This window comes from Aotus nancymaae, unplaced genomic scaffold, assembly GCF_030222135.1.
Source record: "Aotus nancymaae isolate 86718 unplaced genomic scaffold, 86718_ANA_hifiasm-v0.15.2.pri h1tg000012l, whole genome shotgun sequence".
In the NCBI taxonomy this organism is placed as follows: Eukaryota; Metazoa; Chordata; class Mammalia; order Primates; family Aotidae; genus Aotus; species Aotus nancymaae.
The window spans coordinates 41,351,681-41,362,559 of NW_026988423.1; the positions used below are offsets into that span (position 1 = coordinate 41,351,681).

General features: G+C 48.6%; 1 protein-coding gene and 1 long non-coding RNA gene across 3 annotated transcripts in view; one reads left to right on the forward strand and one right to left on the reverse strand.

Moving 5' to 3' along the window:
• The window catches only part of LOC135274631 (uncharacterized), a 42,176-nt gene extending 32,860 nt beyond the window's left edge, over nt 1–9,316 (reverse strand). The window contains exons 1-2 of one of the 2 annotated variants that reach the window (XR_010342427.1): nt 8,998–9,316; nt 6,040–6,148 (exon numbers count right to left, since the gene is read on the reverse strand). This is a non-coding gene — a long non-coding RNA (uncharacterized LOC135274631). Of the gene's footprint in view, nt 1–6,039 lie in introns of both variants that reach the window. The other variant, XR_010342426.1, reaches the window with a different exon arrangement.
• A 116-nt stretch (nt 9,317–9,432) lies between these two features.
• On the forward strand, nt 9,433–9,820 carry NUPR2 (nuclear protein 2, transcriptional regulator). The gene is made up of 2 exons (XM_021672645.2): nt 9,433–9,444; nt 9,479–9,820. Exons 1-2 carry the CDS (start codon nt 9,433–9,435, stop codon nt 9,818–9,820), a joined length of 354 nt encoding a protein of 117 aa, XP_021528320.2.
• Nucleotides 9,821–10,879: the final 1,059 nt, after the last annotated feature.

Genomic DNA, 10,879 nt, shown 5'->3' on the forward strand with positions numbered 1-10,879 from the left:
TCTAAAAAGAAAGATTCAAGAAAATTTACATGGTGCTATTTATAAGCAGGTCTCCCTTACACCTCTGTATGTACATTTAAATATTTTGCCACCGATGGTTGGGAGTGGCTCAAAGCTGGGCATGGTATCAATCACATGCCTGTAGCACCGGCCACTTAGGAGACTGAGCCAAGAGGATAACTTGAGCCCAGGAGTTCCAGTCTAGCCCACAAAACGTAACAACACCCTGTTTCTTTAAAAAGAAAAGGGGAGCTGTCAGGAGCTCACTGATGAATTAACTTTGGTGACATTAACAACTGCTGTCAAAACACGACCATAAAATCCAAAATTACATCTATTGCCAGATTTTTCTCTTTACTTCTGAACTCATTTATCCAACTGCCTCCTCCACCTCTACACCTCAACTTGAATGTCAACTTGAAACTAATTACTTTGTTCTTAGATTGGCTTTCCTCTAACATCTAAAGACTTGTCTTAAATTCTTACTTTAGGCCGGGTGCGGTGGCTCACGCCTATAATCCCAGCACTTTGGGAGGCTGAGGCGGGTGGATCACGAGGTCAAGAGATCGAGACCATCCTGGTCAACATGGTGACACCTGTCTCTACTAAAAATACAAAAAATTACCTGGGCATGGTGGCACGTGCCTGTAGTCCCAGCTACTTGGGAGGCTGAGGCAGGAGAATTGCTTGAACCTAGGAGGCGGAGGTTGCGGTGAGCCGAGATCGCGCCATTGCACTCCAGCCTAGGTAACAAGAGCGAAACTCCGTCTCAATAAAAAAAAAAAAAAAAATTCTTACTTTATGCTATTAGCACCAAATCTGAACGGGTCTAGTATAGGAACTCTTTGAGATAAGAAACACATGTGTTGGCCGGGCGCGGTGGCTCAAGCCTGTAATCCCAGCACTTTGGGAGGCCGAGGCGGGTGGATCACGAGGTCGAGAGATCGAGACCATCCTGGTCAACATTGTGAAACCCCGTCTCTATTAATACAAAAAAAAAATTAGCTGGGCACGGTGGTGCGTGCCTGTAATCCCAGCTACTCAGGAGGCTGAGGCAGGAGAATTGCCTGAACCCAGGAGGCGGAGGTTGCGGTGAGCCGAGATCGCGCCATTGCACTCCAGCCTGGGTAACAAGAGCGAGACTCCGTCTCAAAAAAAAAAAAAAAAAAAAAAAAGAAACACATGTGTTTTTGAGAAACCACAAATGAAATAATTACCGTAGCTGTAAAAAAAAATATGCCCATAAACAAATAACAGTAAAAACTTAGAGGTTTTCAGTAAAACTAGAGAATGATGTTAAATAAAATCATTCTGTTAATTCAACAAGAAAGTATATAAACCTAATTCTAACAGACTTTCTATAAAATAAAAATAAAAATAAAATAAAAAAATAAAAAAGAACCAATTGTCAGAGTTGAGAGTAAAAAGTGGAAGTTTTACAAAGAGGTGAAACCAATTGCCGAATGTGCTCATCACATATCATCAAGCCTGCCCAAATCATACCCATCCTCCTTATTCCACTTAATATCACCTAAGGTCAGGAGTTCAAGACCAGCCTGGCCAACATGGAAAAATCCCCTCTCTACTAATAATACAAAAATTAGCCTGGCATGCTGGCAGGCAACTGTGAGGCAGGAGAACTGCTTGAAGCCAGGAGACAGTGAGCCAGAATCACACCATTGCACTCTAATCTGGCAACAAGAACGGAAACTTGGTCTCAAGAAAAAGAAAAAAAAATTCCTTTGGGAAGCCCTTTTACATTCACATCTCAACATGAGACTGGACAAAAGGGTATGGGATCATCACCAGACCTTTGGCTTTTACAGCTTGACCTATAAGGACAAAAGATAAAGGGATATCATTTAAACAGAATTTGTAAGTAAGAATAACTGAATCTGTATTGCTCTTTAAGAGTACTGAATCTGTATTGCTCTTTAACTCTTTTTTTTTTGAAATGGAGTTTCGCTTTTGTAGCCAGGCTGGAGCACAGTGGCACGATCTCGACTCACTACAAGCTCCGCTTCCCAGGTTCAAGTGATTCTTCTGCCTCAGCCTCCAGAGCAGTTGGTATTACAGGTGCCTGTCACCACACCCAGATAATTTTTGTACTTTCAGTAAAGATGGGGTTTCACCATTTTGGCCAGGCTGGTCTCAAACTCCTGACCTCAGGTGATCCCCCCACCTCGGCCTCCCAAAGTGTTGGGATTATAGGCATGAGCCACCACGCTCGGCCTTCTCTTTAACTTTTGTAATTTGATCTTTACTTCTATGATTGTAAATGAGTCCAAAGAAAAATAGTATGAGTAAAATAAGAACACCAAAAATGCCGGGCGCGGTGGCTCACGCCTGTAATCCCAGCACTTTGGGAGGCCAAGGTGGGTGGATCACGAGGTCAAGAGATCGAGACCATCCTGGTCAACATGGTGAAACCCCGCCTCTACTAAAAATACAAAAAATTAGCTGGGCATGGTGGTGCCTGCCTGTAATCCCAGCTACTCAGGAGGCTGAGGCAGGAGAATTGCCTGAACCCAGGAAGCGGAGGTTGCAGTGAGCCGAGATCGCGCCATTGCACTCCAGCCTGGGTAACAAGAGCGAAACTCCATCTCAAAAAAAATAAAAAAAGAACACCAAAAATGCTAATATTCTGTTTATCAAAGTCTGCTGTAAAATATCCCGTTACAGCCAAGTGCAGTGTCTCACACCTATAATCTCAGCACTTTGGGAGGCCAACACAGGTGAATCACCTGAGGTCAGGAGTTCAAGACCAGCCTGACCAACATGGGGAAATCCCAACTCTACTAAAAATACAAAAAGTAGCTAGGCATGGTAGCACATGCCTGGTAATCCCAGCAACTCAAGACACACTCTCCCTCTCACCAAGTTGGAATCCCTAGCTACTTTTCAGAAGAGCAGAGTGTGTACCCCAATCCCAGCTTGGTATGGTTCACATCTGCATTTAACTCATAAAATCTGGCTGCTCCCCAGGCCCTAGAGAAAAAAAAAAAAGGTCTCTCTGTGGGGGGTATCATTCAGGATGGGACTGTCCCCATTCAGGATGGGCCTGCGCTGACCCTATGAGAAGGAAGCCCAATTTCCCACCGGGTTGGCAGGGCTAGGAAAAGGAACGTGTTATAGTAGCCCCAAGACCAAAAAGAGGCAGCAGAGAGAGCAGGACAGCACTCGCATGGAACTCATGCTGCTGCCTGAGTGAGGTGAGGAAAGAGTGCACCCAGTGACATGGAGGGCAGGGAGGTGAGGTTCCAGGCTGGCTTTCCTCCTCACTTCCTGCCATGTTCCTCTGATCCCCTCCAGGTGAGCCTGCCCACTTTGGGCCCAGGGTTGCCACTGGAGCCTGTACCCAAATGCATCCCCCCCGCCATGGCCATGGTCCCGGGAGAGGCAGAGCAGGGAAGAGTCCTGGACAGAGGAGAGGCAGGGCAGGAAAGAGTGGGCCTCTAACTCCAGGAGGGGGGCCCTGCTCATGGGTCCTGCTTTCTGGCCTCTTCTCCCTTACTCCTGGGCTGATCACCTAGGGAAGAACTGAGGTAAGGTTTCTCACCCTCAGGTCTGAGGGGTTCAATTTCCGAGCTCTTAGGGAGGTGTGAGCCCCGTGAAATGATGCAAGGTTTTGTGTGGAGAGTGTGCACATGCGTTTCTGGGAAAACGGTCCACAGCTCTCATTTTTGGCAGGCTCAATATTCAAAAAAGGTTAGAACTCTTGCTACAGAGCTGTGGAAGCAGCTAGGTGAGGGGCCTGCCAAGGGTGCTCTGGGGAGTACCTGGGCACTCCTGAGCCCACTGTTCCCTAGGTAGGCTGTGCTGCTTGGTATTTGCAGAGGTAATGGGGTGGGGCATGCAGGGACTGTGAAATTGCCCTGAGATGACCCACAGGCCTCAGCTGGGAAGTTAGGGGTGCATCTCCTGCAGCATCCTCCATCCCTAGAGCCATGGGGCCAGGAGAAATAGCCCTTGCAGCAGGTGAAAAGCCTATAATTGACTCCCTCCCTGGCCACGCAGACAGTGAACCAAGGGCACTCATATCAAGTAAATGCCTTGGTCTCTGTGACTGAGGTGACCAGTAGGCATTCCCAGGTGCAGGGAACCTCCTGACACCAAGATATGCACCTGGTCACCTGAGGAAAGAGAAAGGATTATCCGAGGGGATTGAGCTGAGCTGGGTGTGGAGTGATCCTTGTGGGTCTTGGTGAGTGGGAGGGATAGCAGCATGACCCAGGCCTCATGACAAAAGGACAACCAGGAGACAGTCTGGGAAAAAGTGCTGAACCTACAAGGGTTCAAGGCTGGCCAGAGAGGGAAGTGGGGTAGATTGGGAAGTTCCAAGGTCTGACGATGGGCCCTGGAAGGCAGAAACCAGGTAAGGTGGGCAGTTACCTGCATCCTGGGGGCCAGGTGCATTCTTAGCCCAGAGCAGGCACCAAGATTTCTGGCACTGGGTGTGACCTCAGTTTGGGGAGAAGCCCCAAGCCCCACCAGGACCACCTGCCCCTCAGCCTACTTCAGATGCTGAGCCCAAGTCAGGAGCAGGAAGCTAGACTGATGCCTAGGGCAATCCTGACAAAGTCCCTGGTTCTCCCCAGCTATGGGGCTGAAGGGGAATTATAGCCCAAACCCCCAGATGCTGGCTCTGAAACTAACACTGAGCCCTCAGTGCCCACAGGGAGATACAATCAGCACGCTTTCCAGATGGAGAAATAGGCTCAGAGAAGTACAAGAAACTTAACGCATTCCCTAGACCAGGGTCCAGGCCCAGAGTATTCTTTTGTCACTGTGTCCACAGGGCAGCAGGTGCTCTGATGTACCCACCTGAGCCTGGTGACTTTCTCCAACTTTGGAAGCCCAGGAGCATGACCCATGTCCACAGATGTACCTGGCATGAGGCACCCCAGAGGCAGATGAGTTTTGCCTCCTCCACTGTATTGTGAGAGTTTTGAAGGGGACAAGGATCTGCATGAGAAAGCCCTTGAGACAATCACACAAAGCTGGCAGCAGACAGTGAGCAACCTGGGACAGTTTCCCTCTGCATGGATCCACAGTGCCTGGATGGGACCTGGCTCAGACAGAGCTCAGTTCTGCAGGTCACTGAAGCATGGAGAGGTCACAGCTACCAAGTGCAGGAGTCTGGATTCAAGGCCAACAGCGTGACTCCAAAGTCCCTGCCCTAGTCCCTGGACCACTCACCTCTCGGAATCACCCTTGCAAGCTCATCAGATGCCCAGACCAGCAACACAGACAAGCCAGGGCCAAAGAAATGTGGGAAGCCTTGGAACACCCCCAGGTATTCCAACTTAATCCTGGCACCCTTGCGCCTCACCACCCTTCTTCCTGCTTCAACCTCACCCCCTACATAGAGCCTGGTCCACTTAACTTGGCATCAATCAGATGCCTTGATAAATCAGAGTCTGATCTTCTTGGGGAAAAAAAAAGACTTTACAGATATACAGTTGCAAGTCAGAATGCTAAAGAACATAAACATATAACAACCTAATGTACATATAAATTCAATATATATCCAATCATTGTGACATATTAAATATTATTTTCAAAATGTATACAAGCTTAATGTTCTATTTATTCAAAATACAAACCATCAACTTAATTTGCCACTAGTCCCTTCACAAAACACATGATGCACTGGGAGTTAACAGATTAGCAACTGACAGGCAGTGACACACAGCAGTAAGGAAAACCAAGAGGTGAAATAGTTCTGAAATAAAGAAGGTTTTCTCTTAACGCTAAGAGAAATCATGGAATTACTAAGTCATTAGTACTAATTTTGACCCAACTAACTGATTAATATGAAATGATGCAATGCCCTATGCTTTGGTAAATTCAAACTATATTTAAAACAATGTTTGTGACATGACTTTCGAAATGCTCCTGGCTCTACAAAGATGAGATTATAATGTAGTTAATACAGGCTAAAGCATTTCCCCCTGCATAGCATGTTGTAACTTTCATCAGTCACATTGAGAGTCCAGAAGATGAAGGTAAAGGTTGTGGATTTCGCTGGTAACTTACCAAAGTTGAACCCCTCACTTTCTGTTGCCCAGCATTGGCAGGTTCTGGAATGGTGGCTATGGTAGCTTGTTGGTCTTTGGTCTCTTAGAAGGTGGAGAACCATCATCATCTTGAAAAACAAATGGCCACTACTGAAGGAACCACCTTAGAGTTACAACTAGCTCCCGGTCAATTCCCAACATTCATAAATTAGGCCAGGCACAGTGGCTCACACCTGTAATCCCAAAATTTTGGGAGGCTGAGGCAGGCAGATCACCTGAGGTAGGGAGTTTGAGATCAGCTTGACCAGCACAGAGAAATCCCGTCTCTACTAAAAATACAAAATTAGCGGGTCATGGTGGTGCATGCCCATAATCCCAGCTACTCAGGAGGCTGATGCAAGACGATCCCTTGAACCCAAGAGGTGGAGATTGCAGTGAGCTGAGATCACACCATTGCACTCCAGCCTGGAACAAGAGCAAAACTCCAGCTGAAAAAAAATTAGCCAGGCATGGTGGTGCCTGTAATCCCAGCTACTCAGGAGGCCAAGGCAGGAGAATTGCTTGATATGGGAGGCAGAAGTTGCAGTGAGCCAAGATCACACAACTGCACTCCAGCCTGGGTAACAGAGCAAAATCCAGTCTAAAAAAAGAAAGCAAGAAGTAGGGCTACATTATTTATGAAACAGATACAGTTGACTCAGTCACCAGAAAGCCTGTATATAAATGACCAGTGAGATATTCAAGCACAGAAAACACACACACAACTCAAGACAGCCGTTGTGAGAGTTCCATGCTCATTTCCTTGTTGATACGCCAGCAACTCATTCTATGATCCTCTGATAAATATCATGTTAGAATTAGAGACATCTGGGTCAGACACGTGACTCACACCTGTAATCCCAACAGTTTGGGAAGCCGAGGCAGGCAGAATCACCTGAGGTCAGGAGTTCAAGACCAGCCTGGCCAACATGGTGAAACCCCATCTCTACCAAAAATACAAAAATTAGCCAGGCATGGTCGCACACATCTGTACTCCCAGCTACTCGGGAGCCTGAGGCAGGAGAATTGCCTGAATCTGGAAGGTAGAGGTTGCAGTGAGCTGAGACCATGCCACTGCCCTCCAGCCTGGAAGACAGAGCAAGACTCTGTCTACCCCCCACAACAACAAAAAATAAAACAAAACAAAAAAAAAACACAATTAGAGACATCTGGATCAAATCAGCTGCCACTGTCATTTTCTAGTTCCCCAAAGTGTCAGGTAATGTCCTATTAAGATTGCTGCTCGGGCCGGGCACGGTGGCTCACGCCTGTAATCCCAGCACTTTGGGAGGTCTGAGCAACCACAGTGAGACTCCAACTCAAAAAAGAAAAAAAAAAAAAAAAAAGACTCCATCTAAAAAAAACATATGGTATGGCAAAGAAAACAATTACTGTGTTAAAGACAGTTTCATAGAAAATGAAAAACCACCCAAATACAATAAGCTGTCTTTTTATATGGGTATAATTGTTATTCTTATTTTACGGCTAAAGAAACGGACTCAGAGAATGTTATTTGATTGAACCGTGTTGCATCTCTGGACAGTGCAGCAGAGACAGATTTCATGCATAACTCCACTTGTCTACCAGGGCACCTCTCAGAAACGTAAGGCATGCATATTTGACCCAATATACAAACCTGCTGGGGAAGCACTGGGTCAATTCTACATACAGTACTTTCAAATTCATCAAGGGAAACCTTAAGGGAAGGTGAAAATTCTTCTAGAAGGCAACTGGACACCAGCGCCCTTGCTTGTTGCCTTTGGGCTCTTCCTCTAAGGCCAACAGTGACCTGAAATTTTTGACTGACAGTTCCAATCAACTGGAGAAAATAGTACCAAGGTGGCCAACATCAGATTCTCTTGAGGACCTATGTATGTGCTTTGAAAGAAAAGACAAAACTGCTTTAGTAAAGGATACTGTATTTCAGAAAAACATAATCATATTCACAACTAATAACACTGTAAAATGCTGACGTGTTCAATGCTACTTTAGAAAAAATGTTCAAAACTAGGAAAACAATTTTTGATAGAAAACTATCTACCAATTATCTAGCTAGCTAGCTATCTAGAGACATGGTCTCATTCTATTGCTCAGGATGGAGAGCAGTGGGATGATCATAGCTCACTGCAGCCTTGAGCTCCTGGCCTGAAGTGATCTTCCCGCCTCAGCCTCCTAAGTAGCTGGAGTCACATGGTTACACCTTTTCTTTCTTTCTTTCTTTTTTTTTTTTGGAGAGACAGGGTTTCACTACATTTCCCAGGCTGGTCTCAAACTCTGGAGTCTGTCACCCAGCTGCAGTGCAGTGATGCAATCTCAACTCACATCTGCCTCCTGGGTTCAAGCAATTCTCCTGTCTCAGCCTCCTGAGTCGCTGGGATTATAGGCATGCCCACCACACCCAGTTAATTTTTGTATTTTTTGTAGAGACCTGGTTTCACCATGTTGGCCAGGTTGCTCTTGAACTCCTGACCTCAGGTGATCTGGCCGTCCCAGCCTCCCAAAGTGCTGAGATTACAGGCGTTAGCCACCAGGCTGGGCCAAGCACTTCCTTGTTATTAAATAGCCTAACCCAGGTGGGGGTGGTGGTTCAAGCCTGTAATCCCAACAAATCTGAAGGCCAAGGTGAGAAGATTGCTTGAACCCAGGAGTTTGAGACTGGCCTGGGCAATATAGCAAGACCCCCAATTTCTACAAAAAACGCTAAAATTAGGCCAGGCATGCACCGCACCCAGCTATTTTTGGATCTTTTGTAGAGATGGGATTTCATCAAGTTGCCCAGGCCACAGTCTCCAACTCCTAAGTCAAAGCCATCCTCTCGCCTTGGCCTCCTAAAGTGCTGGGAATATAGGGCTTAGTCAGCCTCATGTTTTCTTTAAGCAGTCCCTCCCTGTTGCACACTTGGATAACTTTCTTTTTTATTTTTTTACGCAGGGTTTACCTCAGTCTCGCAGGCTGGAGTGCTGTGGTGGGATCATCGCTCAGTGTAGCCTTGAACCTTGGGGTTCAAGTAGCTGGGAGGCTGAGGTGGGACTACAGAGATAGGGTCGCGCCATGTTGCCCAGGATGCTCTTGAACTCCTGGCCTGAAGGGATCCTCCCGCTTCGGCGGGCCGACATAGTTTTCTATTTTTGACCAACATAAACACCGCGCTGGGTCGGAGTTTGTCAACTGCCCTTCTTCAGCCAGCAACACACAGGACCTGGCGGGGAAGTCGCGGTTGCCAGGGTACGCTCTGAGGAGGACGCAGCCCAGCTCCAGGAACCGAACTGCCCACCTGACGCCGCCTAAGGCCAGCGCCAGTGTAGTCACCGAAGGCCCGCCTCCGTGACGTCCCGAAGGCGCGCCTTTGTGACGTTACAGAGGCCCGCCCCTCATGCGGAGCCAAGCGGAACTGGAGGCGGGGCTGCTGGGTCTTCCAGGAGCGCGCATGCGCGGGCGGGGACCGCTGGCGGCCGGGCGGTGTGGTCTCCGATGCTGAGCGGGTCTTTCCGTGTCCGCAGGCTCCTGCTCGGCCGCCGTCACCCATAAGCTACAAGGAGGAGCTTTACGACTGCCTGGACTACTACTACTTGCGTGATTTCCAGGCCTGCGGGGCCGGGCGCAGCAAGGGCCGGACACGGCGCGAGCAGGCGCTGCGCACCAACCGGTGGGCGCCTGCTGGCCACGAGCGTAAGGTCCTGCAGAAGCTCTTAAATGGCCAGCGCAAGCGCCGCCAGCGCCAGCTGCAGCCCCGGCCGCGCACTCGCCTTGCCTGGGCCTAGGCCTGAACCTGGGTACGGGCCCCCCCCCACCTCCCTCAGCCCGGGTCCCCACCCCCCACCTCCCTCAGCCCGGGCCCGGGGACCCCGGGAGCGACCTCCGCCGCCCTGTGCAACTCGTCCTGGGCAGGATCGGCCCCCTCTGAGGCTTCCCGGCGTTAGGAAGTTGTACCCCCCAGATTGACCTCTGACAGCCATTACAATAGCATTAAAGCTTTTGCAATTTTGTACCAAGGGGCTAGGAAACGAAGAAAACTTTTTTTTTTCTTTTTTTTTTGAGACGGAGTTTCGCTCTTGTTACCCAGGCTGGAGTACAATGGCGTGATCTCGGCTCACCGCAACCTCCGCCTCCTGGGTTCAGGCAATTCTCCTGCCTCAGCCTCTTGAGTAGCTGGGATTACAGGCGCGCGCCACCATGCCCAGCTAATTTTTGTATTTTTTTTTTAGTAGAGACGGGGTTTCACCATGTTGACCAGGATGGTCTCGATCTCTTGACCTCGTGATCCACCCGCCTCGGCCTCCCAAAGTGCTGGGATTATAGGCGTGAACCACCGCGCCCGGCCGAAAACTTTTTTTTTTTTTTTTTTTTTTTTTTTTGGTAGAGTCTCGCTCTGTCGCCTAGGCTGGAGTGCAGTGGTGTGATCTTGTCCCACTGCGACCTTCGCCTTCCGGGTTTAAGCGATTCTCCTGCCTCAGCCTCCTGAGTAGCTGGGTTTACAGGCGCACGCCACCACGCCAGGCTAATTTTATTTTTTTTTAGTAAAGACGGGGTTTCACCATGTTGGTCAGGCTGGTCTTGAACTCCTGACCTCATGATCCGTCCGCCTCCGTCTCCCAAAGTGCTGGAATTACAGGCGTCAGCCACCGCACCCAGCGAAAACATCTTAAAAATGTAAGCGATCCAGCCTGGGAGGTTGAGGTTATGGTGAGCCGAGATGGCCACTGTACTCCAGCCTGCGTGACAGAGCAAGACCCTGCCTCTAAAAAAAATATGTGCAAGTGAGAGCTTTTCTTCCAGTGCTCATGCTCAGACTGAAAAAAGTAATTGGTCCTGGCGCAGTG